The sequence below is a fragment of the Coenobita brevimanus genome, chromosome 61, assembly GCF_032717465.1.
Source record: "Coenobita brevimanus isolate Jiangsu-jjx chromosome 61, ASM3271746v2, whole genome shotgun sequence".
Classification (NCBI taxonomy): domain Eukaryota; kingdom Metazoa; phylum Arthropoda; class Malacostraca; order Decapoda; family Coenobitidae; genus Coenobita; species Coenobita brevimanus.
This window is the reverse complement of record NC_137014.1, coordinates 29,772,768-29,790,788: the sequence shown is the minus strand read 5'-3', so window position 1 is coordinate 29,790,788 and position 18,021 is coordinate 29,772,768. Positions and strand designations below refer to the sequence as shown.

At 41.8% G+C, this 18,021-nt stretch overlaps 1 protein-coding gene across 1 annotated transcript in view; it reads right to left on the bottom strand.

Moving 5' to 3' along the window:
- LOC145403731 (uncharacterized) overlaps positions 1 to 18,021 on the bottom strand; it is a 364,507-nt gene that overhangs the window by 176,704 nt on the left and 169,782 nt on the right. Inside the window, exon 5 of the mRNA XM_080275411.1 lies at positions 15,259 to 15,478. Within this exon, the coding sequence (XP_080131537.1) occupies positions 15,259 to 15,478 (220 nt within the window). The remainder of the gene's footprint in view (positions 1 to 15,258; positions 15,479 to 18,021) is intronic.

Genomic DNA, 18,021 nt, shown 5'->3' with positions numbered 1-18,021 from the left:
GGTATGTCGCAACCTTTTGTCACAACTAGATCCATCGACGTACTGGTACATCGCACAATTGTAAGGTCCATAATTTGCACAATTTTCAATTTTCGCGCGTGATTTTTGGTACGTATACACGGGACACCTTCCTCTACAAGATGCCAAGCAGGGACAATGCCTTACCCCGCATGACCTCCCCCCCCCCTGCATGCCATTGTCTCAGCAATTCACCTGTTACCAGTGACCTGGCCAAAAAAGACATTCAGGGCCAGAGTGATTCCCCAATCGGTGACAATGTGAAGGACAAAGTTTACATAGCATTTGAGGAAGAAACAGTCAGAAATGATGATCAGGTAATGTCACCAAAAAAGGTCAGGTATGCTGATGTGTTAGTGAGTGAAACAATGCTTATATTGCCTATATTACTGTTTGAAAACCAATATACTCTTGTAGTACATATAAATTTGTACCAAATAAATAAATAAATACCGTTTATGAGTGGTGTGGAATAGTTACCCTCCAATAGAACTCGTTTTCTTTGGAGCCAGCCGATAGAAAACCCAGTAAGGTAAGGAGTAATGCTACCTGTATCGAGTATTTTAAACCTCAGGTGAGCGATTTCTCTATGAATTTTTGATGTTTCTCACCAGAACTGGAGGTTTGAGCCAAAGTAAAAAAAAATCCAAAATTGGTCGGCATTGGGGGGAGTCAATGGTGGAAAATCGGTTGGGACGGGGTGGGTTAAAGCAAGTGGACGATAGTTAGAGGATTGAGAGTGGTCACCCTTCTTTGGGATTGGCTGAATGAGACCAAACTTCCAGCAAGAAGGAAAGGTACAAGTTGATAGACAAAGGCGAAAGAGTTTGCCCAGGCAGGGTGTAAGCACAGAAGCACAGTTCTTGAGAACAACAGGAGGGACTCCATCAGGCCCATATGCCTTATTAGTACTGAGGCCTGTGATGGCAGAAAATACATCAGCTGAAGAAATTTTAATGTCAGCCATGAGGGAGTCAGAGGGGGGAAGTGATGGAGGAACAGCACCGGAATCGTCTACGGTGGAATTGGAGGAGAAAGTCTGAGTGAAGAGATCTGCTTTATCAGTAGAAGAAATAGCTACAGAGCCATCAGAGTAGAGGAGGGAAGGATGATGAGGTAAAGTTGTTAGAAAGGTTTTTGGCAAGGTGCCAGAAGGAGCAAGAAGAATTCGAGTTGGAGAGTTGAGAGCATTTAGTATGGATGAAATTATTTTTAGCAGGGCGAAGAACAGACTTAGCATGATTCCAGGCAGAAACGTATAAAAGATGTGATTCAGGGGTGGGTTGGTTCGGGTACCTTTTATAGGCCCTTTCTTTGTTGCGGACAGCATTAGAACAAGTGTGATTAAACCAAGGCTTTCTTGCACTAGTCAAAGGATATGAGAAAGGAATGTATGCTTCCATGCCTGAGAGAATAGCCTCCGTAATGCGCAAGGCACACCCAGATGACTCCCGGCCATGGAAGCAATAATCATTCTAGGGAAAATTAAAGTAGTACTGCCTGAGGGCCTCCCAATCCACAGCTCCAAAGTGCCACAGATAACATTTCATTGGAGGGTCCGCAGGCCATACCGGAGCGATAGGACAGGTTAAGGTGATAAGGTTGTGATCGGAGGAGCCCAATGGAGGGAAAAGATTAACAGTGTAAGCAGAAAGATTAGTTGTAAGGAAGAGGTCAAGTATGTTGCAGCTCTCTCCAAGGCAGTCAGGGATACAGTACAAGCAGGGTGCTGTACAAGCTGCTCTAGGTCATTAACCCGCGGCGTCCCGTCGACGTTCTTTAACGTCCACACATTTTGTCACTGCCAATCCCGTTGACGTACATAAATGCGAATCAATTGCAAGGTCCCTAATTTGCACAATTTTCAATTTTCGCGAGTGATTTTTGGTACATATACACGTGACACCTTCCTCTACAAGATGCCAGGCAGGGACAATGCCTTACCCAGCATGACCTCCTCCCCCCCCCTGCATGCCATTGTCTCAGCAATTCACCTGTTATCAGTGACCTGGCCAGTAAAGCCATGTCATGCCACGGTACGAAATTCAGGGCCAGAGTGATTCCCCAATCAATGACAATGTGGAGGACAAACTTTACATAGCATTAGAGGAAGAAACATTCAGAAATGATGATCAGGTAATGTGGCAAAAAAAGGTCAGGTATGGTGAGTTAATGTGTGAAACAATGCTTATAATGCCTATATTACTGCTTGAAAACCAATATACTCTCATACTACATATAAATTCGTACCAAGTAAATAAATAAATACCGTTTATGAGTGGTGTGAAATAGTTATCCTCCCACAGAACTCGTTTTCTTTGGTGCCAGACTGTTAGAAAACCCAGTAAGGTAAGGAGGTACTCCTACCTGTATCGAGTATTTTAAACCTCAGGTGAGCGATTTCTCTATGAATTTTCGATGTTCGCACCAAAAGCGGAGGTTTGAGCCAAAAAAAAAAAAAATCCAAAAATGGTCGGGACTGGGGGTAGTCAGTGGTGGAAAAGTGGTCGGGATGGGGCGGGTTAAGGATAGAAAAGGTGTAGGCTTGTTCGCCAGGTGGATCTGAAAGGAGAGGAGAGGCAAAGGTGGTGGTGAACATTGAAATCTAGAATGGAGATTTCAGAGAAAGGAGAAATGGATAGAATGCGTTCCATCGTAGAAGTAAGATAGTCAAAGAATTTTTGAGTCAGTAGAATTAGGAGATAAGTAAACAGCGCAGATATATTTCGTCAGAGAATGACAGGAAAGCCAAAGCCAGAAAGTAGAGAATTCAGGAGAATCGAGTTCAGGAACACAAGAGCAAGATAAGTCGTTGCATATATATACACAACAGCCACCTTTGGTTTTGAAATGAGTATAGAGAAAGTAGGAGGATACAGAAAAGGGTCTGTTGTCAGTTGCCTCAGACAGCTGAGTCTCATTTAGAAAAAGAAGGTGAGGTTTAGAGAAGCAGAGGTGGTGCTCAACAGAGCGAAAGCTAGAGGAAAGGCCGTGAATGTTGCAGAAATGAAGAAGGAGAGAGTCAGTAGTGGTTCCAGGCAGCTCGAGTCGTCACCGGGAGAGGGGCGGAAGGTGGCACTTATGGTCCCCATCCCTGGGAACTCCGAGGCCACGTGTTGTGCTGCCATGATTATTTTTAATTTTGGAAAAGGAAGTGTAGTGTGTACTGTGCATGTAGTTTGGTGTTGATAGTTAGAGAAACTTGTATTGGAGAGAATGCTGGCCTACTCTCTGTGTTACTGAGACACTGAAAAAGTTCAGCAAAGGGGGATGGTCGGGACCTACTCCCGAGGGCTGATGAAACGGGAGCTCCAGCTCTCCCTGTCATCAGTTTTCCATCCACCTTGGGAGTACTGCCCTGTTCGACTGGTGATACCGTCTACACATGTGCAAATAGTACGTGTAGCTAAGTTTACCAAAGTCACACACACACACACACACCTGACCTATAAGACCCAAGGCTAAACTTCACTAGAACAAAAAAAAAAAAAAAATCCTTTACCGGCAAAAGTCCGAATCATAAAGAAACACAGAGGAAGTCTTGCGGATTAGCAGTTCCCGCAAAGGACTTAGCGTTCACTGGAGCAGAAGTCTTCGTTCAGGCTAAGTTTGGTTTCATTTAGTTTCATTGGCTTTTGAATTACTTTGCTTTGTCTCAAAATTCCAGTACAATGGTGTTTGTATTTTGTTTTTGCTACTGATAGGCAGTTTGATGAAGCTTAGGAGAGCCGCCTCGTAGTGAAGGGGATCCTGAACAGAAAGACTCATACTAACTTCAAAATGTTCCTGTGAATACAGCAAAACCTAAATACAAAGTGGCATCGTATTACCGAAGAGCGTAACTTCAAACCAAGTAACGTTCAATGTTCCCGGTAGGTACAGAATGCAATAAATAGAGTAGGTCGTAATCATATAAATTATACAGACATACACAAAAGCAAGATAGGATAAATAAAGAAAATGGGAAAAAAGCAAAAGAATAAATGATATATAATTTAAAGAAATATGACAGAGAAGATATATATTAAGAATAATCTGACGTTTTAACTAGAGAAGCAAAAATATGTATAAGGTGAATGCTAGAGAATGACGTCAAAACAGTATGGAGAGAGAGAGAGAGAGAGAGAGAGAGAGAGAGAAATGCAGTGACAAAGGAATAGAGACAGAGTGGAAATGTGAAAGAAAAGAGGGATTGCAAGAAACAAGACTGACAAAAATGGAACGAAAAAAAATAAAAGAATGAAAGAATAGTGGTAAAGAAATAGGAGAGAGAGAGAGAGAGAGAGAGAGCGGGAAGGTGTACATGATCAATATAGACTGGTGTAGCTTTGTCACCTTCTCACTGCCCCTCACCCCAGTCCCAGCCCTCAGACTGTCCCTCACCCCAGCCCTCACACAGTCCCTCACCCCAGCCCTCACACTGTCCCTCACCCCAGCCCTCACACTGTCCCTCACCCCAGCCCTCACACTGCCCCTCACCCCAGCCCTCACACTGCCCCTCACCCCAGCCCTCACACTGTCCCTCACCCCAGCCCTCACACTGCCCCTCACCCCAGCCCTCACACTGTCCCTCACCCCAGCCCTCACACTGTCCCTCACCCCAGCCCTCACACTGTCCCTCACCCCAGCCCTCACACTGCTTCTCTCCCCAGTCCCAGCCCTCACACTGTCCCTCACCCCAGCCCTCACACTGCCCTTCACCCCAGCCCTCACACTGCTTCTCTCCCCAGTCCCAGCCCTCACACTGTCCCTCACCCCAGCCCTCACACTGCCCTTCATCCCAGCCCTCACACTACCTCTCACCCCAGTCCCAGCCCTCACACTGCCCCTCACCCGTCCCAGCCCTCACACTGCCCCTCACCCCAGTCCCAGCCCTCACACTGCCCCTCACCCCAGTCCCAGCCCTCACACTGCCCCTCACCCCAGTCCCAGCCCTCACACTGCCCCTCACCCCAGTCCCAGCCCTCACACTGCCCCTCACCCCAGTCCCAGCCCTCACACTGCCCCTCACCCCAGTCCTCACATTGCCCTTTACCCCAGCCCTCACACTGCCCTTCACCCCAGCCTTCACACTGTCCCTCACCCCAGCCCTCACACTGTCCCTCACCCCAGCCCTCACACTGTCCCTCACCCCAGCCCTCACACTGCCCCTCACCCCAGCCTTCACACTGCCCCTCACCCCAGCCCTCACACTGCCCCTCACCCCAGCCCTCACACTGCCCCTCACCCCAGCCCTCACACTGCCCCTCACCCCAGCCCTCACACTGCCCCTCACCCCAGCCCTCACACTGCCCCTCACCCCAGCCCTCACACTGCCCATCACCCCAGCCCTCACACTGCCCCTCACACCAGCCCCATAACCAATCCCGTCCTATTTCTATCCTTTTACAATCCTTATCTTTTCTCTCCTTTATTGTCCTTATCTTTACTTTACTCCCCTTATGTTAGTCTCATAGAACAAATACCGCAGTTGGAATTCCCTTTTACCTTCCTCTCTCCTTGTTTCCTACTCCTTCCTCCATTCCTCCCCTCTTCATTCTTTCAGCTGTTTATCGCAATATTACCCTTGCTTCATATCACTCTCTCTTCCCACTTCTCTCCCCAGTCATATCTCCTCCATCTCAACCCCCAGTCCTCCTCCAAGGCCCCCCGCTTCTGCACCTCTATCTCCACTACTCCTCTAAGCTCCCTCTCCCCTCCTCCTTTCTCCTCTGTTCCCTTTCATTCATTCCCTTCCTTCACGTCCCTCCCTCTCCCCTCCCCTACCCCAACCTTCCTCTTCCTCAACTCCTACTCCTTCCCCAAACTCTTTCTCCTACCTCTCCTCCAATTCTCCCCTCCCCTCCCCCACTTCACACTCAGAAGCCCTTAACGTCTTAAATCCCCTCATTTCCTACGTCTCCTCACGACACCACTCCATTCTTCTTATACCCCCCCCCTCTCTCTCTCTCTCTTTCCCTATCCTTGCTTTCCAACTGTACCTCTGAAGAAGGATACTGCGAGAGTCCAGGCACGAACAACTAAACATATTCCATCCGTCATACACAAGGGATACCACACAAGGCTGAAGACATTGGACCTCTTTTTATCAGAGTATAATGCGTTCACTCTAAACCGACAAAAATCCCTAACCCCTTTCAGCTCAGTTGATGGCTTAATGAAGTTAGACTGGAGGGTAAATGTAAGCAAGAACACACATCTTCATCTCGTATTTAAAGATTTCAAATTTCATGCATCCAGGACTAAGTATTCAAGTTGTCGGAGTGGGCCGGTTTCGTCAGATGAAAACAAACCGACTATAGACGGTTGCGTGGACGGCTGAGTGAGGTTTTCAAATTCTTCATGGATCTGAAAACATCGACTACCGGCATATTTCTCGTTTAAATGTCAACACGACTGAGGAACAACTGGTAAAGCTTGACTTGAAGCGTTTCCATCACTGTACAGTTTTCTTCACGTACATGATGTGCAATACCAATGAACTACCAGTGGGGATAGTTAACAGCTCAAGACACGGTTGAATATAGCTTTGTTGGGCCTAATTTAGTAGCAAATAAAACGATGAAAAAATCCAACGCCAGCCTTTTTCCACCGAGTTACATGTACATCCTTTTCTGTGCCTTCATTACAGCTGGGAAATGGGTGGGTGACCCTTCTTCTTTGCTGTACTATTCGATCGTTATTACAGTACCAAAATGTACCCGGTAACTTCATGGTCCCTCTTTGGTATGGGTCGTAAGATATTTTGAGGTACTACTTGCTCTTGTGACTCCTTGTAACTCATTTCCTTATTCCCACCTTCCTATTTTTTGTTTTTTCCCCTCTTTCTTCCTCTCTCTTCTTCTACATCCACCTCTTTCTTCCCTCCCCCATTCCTCACTAAGCACCCTCTTCCTTTCCTCGTCTCTCTCTCTCTCTCTCTCTCTCTCCTTGTTCATGCGACCCCAAATATCAGAGTACGGTCTCTCTCTCTCTCTCTCTCTTCTTGTTCATGCGACCCCAAATATCTGAGTACGGTCTCTCTCTCTCTCTCTTCTTGTTCATGCGACCCCAAATATCTGAGTACGGTCTCTCTCTCTCTCTCTCTCTTCTTGTTCATGCGACCCCAAATATCTGAGTACGGTCTCTCTCTCTCTCTCTCTCTCTCTCTCTCTCTCTTCTTGTTCATGCGACCCCAAATATCTGAGTACGGTCTCTCTCTCTCTCTCTCTCTCTCTCTCTCTCTCTCTCTCTCTCTCCTTATTCAAATAACTTTTACTTTTTCGTCTCAGTCGTTTACCGTTCCTTTTTTACCTTCATCTCTATAATTATCTTCACACTGGTCAATTTCCTGCCTATCTCTAATTCACCTTTTTATTTATTCTGTCTGTTTTATTTGTTTTTGATTTCTTATACTCCCTATCTATTCTGCATTTTCATATATTCTATCTATTGCCAAACGCCTTAATCCCGTAGGAGTGACCACAAATAAATTGCCTTCATGTCGCCCTGTCCCCCACCATTTCACTGCCCTGTTCCCAGCTCCCTCTCATATCCCTCTCCACTACATCCCTCCATCTCATCCTTGGCCTCCCCCTCCCTCTCCCCCCCTCTACCTCACTCACATACACTCTCCTCGTCAGTCTCTCGCTCTCCATCCTCTCAATAATATTACTGTCAAATATTCCATGTTGTATATCAGTCTATAACCATGATTTTTTTTTATTTTCGTCTCTTTTCGTCTAGTTTCTCATTATCATCATTTGTGTATATATTCTTTATTTCCCTGATGTGTTTTTCTTTTTCTTTTTTTTCTGTAGCCTCGTGCTTTATCGTTCCAGGCAAGAGGAGGAGGGAGACGGGGGGGGGGGAGTTTGATAGAGGATACATTTTGAGAACGAAAAGAGAGAGAGAGAGAGAGAGAGAGAGAGAGAGAGAGAGACAGACAGACAGACAGACAGACAGACAGACAGACAGACAGAGAGTTACAAAAAACATGAAAAATGGAAACAGGAAGAGTAAACATAAAAAAAAAAAAAAGGAAAGAAAGGAAAGTGAGAGGAAGGGGGAGGGGCACAAAGGGAAGAAGATAGAAGGGAAGGAAGAGAGCAAGAGAGAGGGGGAGGAAGAGGATGTGAGGAGAAAGAGACAAAAGAACGGGGGTGGAAGGGGAAGGGGAAGATGGAGAATGAGAGGAGAAGAGGGAAAGAAGACACACAGAGGAGAGGGCTGAGGAGGCTGGAGGGGGGACGAAAGGAAGATGAGGAGAAGAGAAGGACGGGAAAGAGAGGGAGGGAAAAGAGAGAGAGAGAGAGAGAGAGAGAGGGAGAGGAGAGGGAGAGAGGAAGGGGATGGGGGAGGGGAGGGGGCCTGTGACCACCTGTTAAAGAGGATGCGACATGACAGCCTTCACACTGTTACCCTGTCCTGTCCTGCCCTGCCCTGCCCTGCCCTGCCCTTCCTTTCGTCATCCTCTCTACTTAATACCCTTCCTCCACCACGCCTTACTACCTGCTCCTTTCTCTCCTTCTTTCTAACCACACTAATTCCGAAACTCTCTCCTGAGTACAAAAAAAAATCGTCAGGAGTCAGCAGAGAGAGAGAGAGAGAGAGAGAGAGAGAGAGAGACTTTTCTTCTGTCCTTCCCACTCTTCCTTGCCATAATCTCCCCTCCTCCCCTTTTTTTCTTTCTTCCATCTCTCTGATTCTCCTCTAGTTCACTTCCCCGTCACCACTCCCCCCTTATCTTACGAATTCAGTTCCCCTCCTCTCCATTCCCTCCTTCCCTTCATCCGTTTCTCCTCACCCCCACTCTCCTCCCTTCCTTTCTCTTCGACTTCTTACCTTCCTCCCCCTCCTCTCCTCCCTTCCTTCCTTCCTCTCACCTTCCCAACTTGCTCATCCCTCACCTTGTTGTCCTTCCCTCCCCCTTTCCTTCCCCTCCCCTCCCCTCCTTCCTTTCTTTCCTTCCCGACCTCTTCCCTCCCAACTTAGTTATACAATCCATGAATTATAACTAAATGCATACATAACTGTCTAATCTGTCTCCCTGATTATCAGCTCCTTTCATATATCTGTCTATACATGGACCAATCTATCACTCGGCTATCTATTTATCTATCGCCTATATCTGTTTACCTACCAGCTCTATCTAATGCCAGAAGCCTTACACCGCAGTTCAATCTGAGTAGTCATAACAAAATCGCCTTCAGACCTCACTACCACCAATCATCCCAATTCCATATCCCAGTCCACGCCATCCTCCGTCGTATACGCGTCCCCTTTATCTTTAAAAATAATGCCCACTAATATTACCAACAATGACGCTTTCGTAATTCAATTTAAAATAATCCAAATAGGCCCTTAAGGAGAGGAAACTGAATTACGATCGCCACACATCACACACGCAAAAATATTACCGTAATAAATTACATGAAAATTACCAAGAGGTAAAGAATTATTGCTACACAGAATAATTTTATATAATATGTAAAAATGAAGAAGGGGGGGGGACAATGTACTGTATAAAATAAGAAGCCAAGATATGAAAAGATAATTAAGTATATTACTCATAAACAAAGCAGCAATTTAAATATATATATATATATATATATATATATATATATATATATATATATATATATATATATATACGGAATGTTTTTTGACGTTCCAAACAGGAATCGAACCCGAGACCTCCATATAGAAGTCGATTTCCGGTTGGAACGTCAAAAACCTTTCTACATACGTAAGCACGTGTAAGATATATATATATATATATATATATATATATATATATATATATATATATATATATATATATATATATATATATATACCGTATATCACCTTTTGTGTGTGTGTGTGTGTGTGTGTGTGTGTGTGCGCGTAAGTTAGAAATAAAACAATATTACAAAACAGTAGATAATGCAAAAAAAAAATGTACTCCTTCACCATCATCGTGCTATACTTTTTACCCATCCAAGATAAAAATAAATTACCAGTATTGTTGCGAAGAAAATAACGAAGCGTAACATAAACCCCAAAGATAATAATGGTAACCCCCCAAAAGAGACATTTTAAAAGCAAACAACACCAGTGTGTCAAATCTTGTAACAAATGATATACGTAACACCACCCTGACATCACCTCTGTTATTTTAACATCAATGTGCAGAGAAGTAAATTAAAAAAAAAATAAAAAGGTAAGTAGGAAAGGTAGAGAGGGAAAAACTGAAAAAGGTAAATGAAATTTAACATAAAAAAAAAGTACACACCACACACCATAAAAGCCATAAAAGTAAATGATGAAATTATGTTGAAAATAAAGCAAACATATGCAGTGACCTGTGTCCCTCATGTCGTCCCAAGCTCCAGCAATAACAGCAGAGAGTAAACGAAAGTAACAGAATGAAACAGAAATCAAAATAAATGTGCTAAAAAATGTAATATTAAAAGAGAAAATAAAGATGTTGACACTGGAAAAATTTAAACAAGAAGAAAGATGCAAAAACTTAGCACGAAAAATTGCTGTAGTTAATCATCTGCTGTAGTTAATCATCTATATATGTAAAACCAGGAATAATATTGATAACAGTAATTACAGGAAAAAACACCGTCTTTCACACTATACCAAACTGCAAAACATATTTATTAAGCAGGTAAATTAGCCTAATTTAAAAAAAAAATCATCACCTCTAGCCAAAACTAGTATCGGTACCTGTAGTGACATAATGTACCGTAGTTAAAAAGGTACAAACATGAAATTCTCTACGGTGAAAATAGAACAAGTAAAACAGAGGTATTTATACTGCAATGCAAGGATTGTAAAATACAGCTGGAAACCACTGAACACTCACATAAAAACAACTGAGCACTGAAAATTGCATTATACTGTAAAAAGTTGTTTATGCAATCCTAAGCTGAAAAGGTAGCAGCAGAGATTAGGTCAAAAGGTATTAAGTTGAACAGGATCAACACTCGTAATTAGTGTTCACGTTAAATAGAACAAAAGAGTCAATCAAGTATCAAAAATATAAACACTCAATGCCTGGGAGTAAGAAAATTTACACCGCTATGCGTACATACTAGGAAACATCATCATACATAAGAGTAGTAATGATAGAGTAAATCAGTCCTTCATGCCATCTCAAACCAACAAAGTACAATAACAGTAAATAAGGAGGCAATGATGTAGGAACCAGATGTTTCAAAACTCATCATACAAGCAGTTATACAATGTAAAAAAAAAAAAAAAAAAATAGTAGCCTAACATTCAAAAGGAATTAAATTGTGTAATTAAGACTGAAAAAGAACAGAAATATTCAAAAGAAAAAACAGTTAAATCAATAATGAAGTAGCAAAAAGGGGTAAATATAACAGTAAAATCAGATAAGAAAGAAACTAGTATAGCACAAGACTAAGGCTGTACGGCACCAGTAGAGTAGCAAAATGGTCCCGGAAAAAAATATATATACATAATGGACTCTAATACTGAAACGAAAAACAAAAAATTGCATCTTGCCAAAAACTGAAGAAATAATTAACGTAAAACGCAAAACGAAATTGGGTAAAATGATGCCAGAACATATAACTGAAATATGAGAAGTAAATAAAACTGTGAGTATATATACTCTCCCTCTCTCTCTTTCTCTCTCTCTCTCTCTCTCTCTCTCTCTCCAGTATATAGATGGATAGGTAGATATAGATGTATATATGAAAATTTCCAACGCCATCTTACTTAATAATATAAGAAAACGTAACTAGAAAAAAAAAATTATTTATTTATCTATGGCCAGACGCCTTAATTCCGGTAGGGACGGTCACAAACACATCGCAGTCATATCCTCCTTTCCTCGGCCATTAGGCTGCCCTTTCTCCAACTCACTCCCCTCACTCCATCTAGTTCTCGGTCTCCCCCTGTTCCTCTCCCCTTCCACCTCACGTACATACATTCTCTTAGTCTCTCACTCTCCGCTGTCTCCAAACAGCCAAACCATACCAAGACACTTTTAATACTTTCTGGCACAACCACAGCAATACCACATTTGCGTATTTTTCTGCCCACAACTCCACATACTCCTCTCAGATATTTAATTTCCATAGCTCTCACTCTTGACTTATGTCCCTCCAACGGGGTCCAAACTTCACTGCATATGTTACACTGTGGACCACAATACTGTCATGCAACGACTTTTTTTTTTTTTTTTTTTTTTTTTTAAAACATTCATGCTCACTTCCTTATTCCTAATCACACATCAGTGAGAACCAGCAATCTTTTTTCCCTTCTATATTCTTTCATACATTTCCTCCTCTAAACTTCAGTCCTTGTTCATCGCGCTACCTAACAAAAGGAAGCGCTCGCACAGTGCAACATCCGCTCCATACAACCAGTCCAAAGGCCGTTGCATACGACCACTGGACACTCGTGGTTTTGAAGTAAGGTAATGATAAACTGTTGGAAAATGATCATGTAAACGTGATAAACCGAAGCACATCCCCGCTTCTGATTCACCGTTTATAGCTTGATTCTTCACCATGCTTCAGAATTTATGAGCAACATGCTCCCACCTGACAGGAGCCTATTGATCGTGTGGAAGGATCTTACGACCAAACATTTAACCTGGTCCTTTGCCCTTGACTTTTGACTAATTGCTCTCGAAATGGAATTAACTGATCCTTACATGACCTAAAACTCATTCCAGGTTTCGTTCAAATCGGATAAAAAAGTATTTAAGCTGACCCTACTCTGATCTTGACTTTTGGTCTACTGTTCTGAAAACGGAATAAATTCATCGTTGCTTAATCTTGATTCTTTTCACCAAATCTGATCCAAATCGAATTAGACCAATCTGAGTAAGACCAAACATTTGATCTTGCTCTGTGACCTTTACCTCTGACAAATTATTCTCAAAACAGAATCATTTCATCCCTTGCCATCCATCAACCCTTCCACCAAGTTCGCTCAAACCTGAATTAAAACTGTTTGAGCTGACCTTACCCTTGACCTATAACTTTTTTCAGCCAAAAATTAATCACCTGTTTCTATGATGGTCCAAAATTATTATTTACAAGTTTGGTGCAGCTCCACCAATTTTTCTCTCATAATCTTGCTAACAAACAAACAGACAGACAGACAGACAGACAGACATAAAAACAGACAAACAAACCCAAGCATATACCCCTCTCACGCTGCGTGCATGAATGCATTTTAAGGCGCTCACATTTTTCGTTGCCTGACCATCCAACCTCACTATGTAATCCGTGACCTAATTTCTCTCAAAGACCATAACTCTGTTCTTAGCTAACTTCACTTTTATATTCTTACACACACTACCAACACATGCACCAAGCCTTTCAAACTCCCACTCATCTTCGCTTAACAGTAGTGTATCATCAGCAAACAACACTACGGGCAATTTCCAAACCCTACTCTCACTAAAGACACTCCAACATCCACTACTCTACCTTGTTTTTTTGTTTTTTTTTGACACCATCCAAATTCAAACAACCATGGAGACAGGACACATTCCAGTTTCAGTCCAACATTCAAATACGAGAACTCAGTTCACTTTCCACATGCATTGTGGTCCTTGCACCCTCATACAAACTCGTGACACCTTTCAACAATTTCCTAGTTATCCCATATACAGCATTTTCATCTCCTTCCACACTCCCTGCCTATCTATTCTTTCATATTATTTCATCAGATTCATGAAGGCAGCATACAACTTCTATCCCTTCTCTAAACATTATTCCACTAAACATCTCAGACTGAATATCTGGTTTAAGCATCCCTTCCCCTTTCTATAAAAAAAAAAAAAAAAAATCCTTATTCCAACTCATTCCTTAGATATCTCTTTAATTCTGTCAACAAATATCCTATCATACATCTTTCCTATTACACTGATGAGACAAATGCCCCTATGACTGCCACACAAACCACTTTCCCCTCTTCTTTCGTGTAGAGGAACTATCAAATCTAACTTCCAGTCCTCTGAAACCCTATCTTCCTCTTAGGACAATCTACCCATCTTCCATATCCATTCAATCACCATGTTTTATTTGCCCCTGTGTAGAGTACAACTCTCATGTGTGGGGAGGCTCCCCATATACAGCTCTTCTCAATAGGGTGAAGTCAAAGGCTTTTCGTCCCATTGACTCTCCTCCTCTTATTGGCTTCCTTCAACCTACGTCTCTTCGCCGCACTGCTGCATCTTTATCTTTTTTCTATTGCTACTTCAATGGTCACTGCTTCTCTGAACTGTCTGCTTGCATCTCTCCACCTCTACGACGGGCGCGTGGAACTCGTCTAGTGACAAATTCTCATGCCTTTTCTGTCCAACTCTCTAATGAAAGAGTTAACCGTTACTCCCAGTCCTTCGTTTATGCAACAGGTCAACTCTGGAACTGTCTCCCTCTGTCTGTATCTCCTACTTCCTATGATCTCCAGTATTTCAAACGCAGTGTGTCCAGGCATCTCGAAATGAACGGATCTTGAATTTGGCTCTCTTTTGTATTGTTTTTGTTCTTTTCTTGGAAGGAATGGTTTGCGGGCTCCTGGCCTTTGGTTCCTTCTTCCTTGCATAAGAAAAAAAAATCTCTCCCCCATATTTCAACATCTTGGCACTCACTCCATCAATTCCTCATGCATTACCAATTATGACTCTCCAGTGCCTCATAGACTTTCATCCTACCGATCTCTTCCTCCTTACTCGCCTCACTTATTCTCCTGGCCATTCTCCAATCATTTATACTTGCACTGCTTTCGCTCTCTATATACAACATCTAAAAACGTTCTCTCCATCTGCTCATTTTCTCTCTTTTTCCTCAGCATTCAGCCATTTTATCTTTCAGTCTTTCACCCCTGTACTACTTCCCTTATCACCATGTCTTACTTTCTAGATTTCCTTCCAAAACAATTTCTTACATTCCATCCATTACATACTCAGATTTCTTACACACCCCTCACCCACTCCTTTCTTACTCTCTGTTACTAGTCTCTTAATCTCTCTCTTCTAAACATACAACACCAATATACAAAATGTAAAAGGAAAATTACGAAGAATATATGAAAGACGAAATATAAACACACAGCATGAATAAACTAAATTATAAAAAATCTAGATATAAGGAAACTTAAAAACAATTAAAACTTAAAAATGCAAATATGACTAAAACATGTAACAAAGAATAAATACAAATGAAGCTTAAAAAGAAAAAATATACAAAAACACACTCGTCCCTGCCATCCCATCCTCACCCCTTCTCCCTGATGGAGTGTAGGTGGTGGTTGGAGAGCCTGCGTGGATCGCCCTTCGAGTCTACGGCCACGGCATCCAGCTCGTCGAAGGAGGGCACCACGAAGGCGTCCCTCAGGATCAGCGGACGCACCCTCCCGCTCACCCCCCCGCTCCCGTTGCTCCCGTTGACGCTACCGGTCCCATTCCCGCCTCCACCACTCCCGTTCCCACCAAAGCTACCTGCGAATGGGGGAAAAATGTATATAATATGGATCTGCGGTTATCTATGCAAGGAAATATAAATGGCTAGAAACAAGTCTGGAATTGGCTCTACCATTTGTGCTTGGCCTATCTCTACTGTTCCTATTCCCGCTGAAGTTACCTGCGCCAGTTAAAAGAAATTGGATCTGGAATTTGTGTGTAACATTCCTGCCTCCATTGTTCCCATTCCTGCCAGTATGAAAATCAAGTTGCATATACTGTACTACAGACTTATACGGTATACTCAAAAATGGATGAAAGAAAATATAAAGAAAAAGAATACTATAACATGACGAAAAGGGGCTAATGAAAGTTTATTATATGCGGGAAAAGAAGTGGCAAAGATTATAACATTCCGAAAATGAGCTGGCTGAATCATCAATTAATATGATTAAAATGGTGGATTAAAATCTATCAAACAGAGAAGGGAGCATGGTGACAAAATGGTACAGTGAAGAGGGATATTACAATTTCGTGGAAAAAAAGTTGAAATTGGACTGATGACAGGTTGTAATGTATAAATGACAAGAAAAAGGACACCTCTGATAGGCTCACCCACCTCTCCAATAGTATAAGGGAAAGAAATAATTATTTATGAAGAAGGAGTGACCCCATGGGATTTCACCTTGACTAAACGCTGGCCTAGGTAAAGGTATAGCAGTGTGCATTTTTTTTTGCACTGTGCTCCTAGGTACAACAACAACAACAACAATACTATTACTACTGTTACTGCTGCTGCTGCTACTACTACTACAAATAATAATGATAATAACTAGTTATCTATTCACTTATTGTGTAGCCACAATAAGGAAGCTTCGCCATAACTACTTATGGTAGATAAGATATGAATTTTTGGCATCATAAACAAGTTTGTGACCTTTAAAATCTAGTTCAAGGTCATTCACGTTTGGAACACGTATTTAGATTAACCTAAGGTAGCTTCTAGTGTAATATCAACAAGATCTGAAGTCAAAGGTGTGGAAGAATGCATGGGTACATTTTGCATTTGTCTCAATAGCTGGTTAACTATATGCTTAACTACAACCATATTCCTTTCAAATAATAAGAGGGACCACAGCTATATTTCTATACAGTTACAGCTTTTGTGGTTTTCTCTAAAACGTGCAACAAAGAAAACACTTAGCAGATAAGAATTCAATACTTTCCACTTGGCTAAATGGCAAAATATCCAGCCAAAATTCTCAGCACACTTTTTTATCATCGGATTTTCAGACAAACATCTGTATCTCAATTAGTTTCTGAGATATTTCATTTTCAAATTTGCAATTTTTGCACAAAAAATTAGTATATGACCTTCAAAATAGGTCAACGTCATTTATATTTGGCACATGTACTTGGGTTGCCCTAGGGTACCTCTCTGTATAATATCATCAAGATATGAGTAAAAAAGCGCAAAGAAAAATAATAATAATAATAATAATACTTACAAAAACACTAAGCTTCGCCAGTTATATGGTGAAGTTTAATAATAAAGCTATGGTCGTAAAAAACAGTTTTGGCCTGGGCCCTTGGGGGTCACCCTACTCCGTTTGGACTGGACCTATGAGGTGCCACTAAGTGTAAAACGTAACAGAGGTGAACGTCTACCAATATGCAAAAGTTCATGTTCCTAACTTAAAAACTATGACCGTGCATAACGGCTTTGGCTGGCTCTCGGGGGTCCTACCCAGCTTATATCCTGGCTCAAGTGAAAATCTACCACTGGACAAAAATTCGTGTTCCTCAGTTAACAAGAAAAAAAAGAAAAAGTACCTAATGACTTTTCAGCCAGGACTTCGGGAGTCGCTCCGGGAATTCTGTCCTACCTAAAAGCTGGTCCGGGTGGAAGTCTACAACTGTGCAAAATTCTGCATCCTCGACAAAGCCTGGACCCCATTAATCAAAAAGGTATGGTGGTTCAGTGAGTGCGAGTGAGTGAATAAGCAAGTGATTAAGTGAGTAAATAAGCAAGTGATTAAGTGAGTAAATAAGCAAATAAAGAAATACTATGTAAGTGAGAGAGTACGTAACACAATTACGGACAAGAATTATACTTGGCCGGACTTCTGGATGCGGTAAAAATCTATTACTTCTTTAATAAAGTCTTCTCCATCAAAAAAATGATTAGACAAAATTTGTTTTATGAAATCTGTCTAAATGTCGCTATAAGCTTGATCTAAATTCTTTACGTAAGTATCCCACAAAACTGTAAAATGTTCTACATCATGAGTCTTTTTATTAAATACTAACAAGTACTGATAAACAATAAACATTTCCCCTCTAATGAGCCTCGGACCATTCGATGTTTCATGTGAAAATTGTTTTTAATGCTTAAAGGATCACTTTCAGTATCTTCTACATATTCAAATATTTAAAACCGAATCATTCGATGAAATATTCTCTTACGGTTAAAGATTACATGACAAAATTTCCTAAAATCATTATCATTGTGCTGCAAAATTTTCTCCAATAAATGCACTTTGTATGAGGGAATATTCCAGTAAAAATATAACACTACAAGA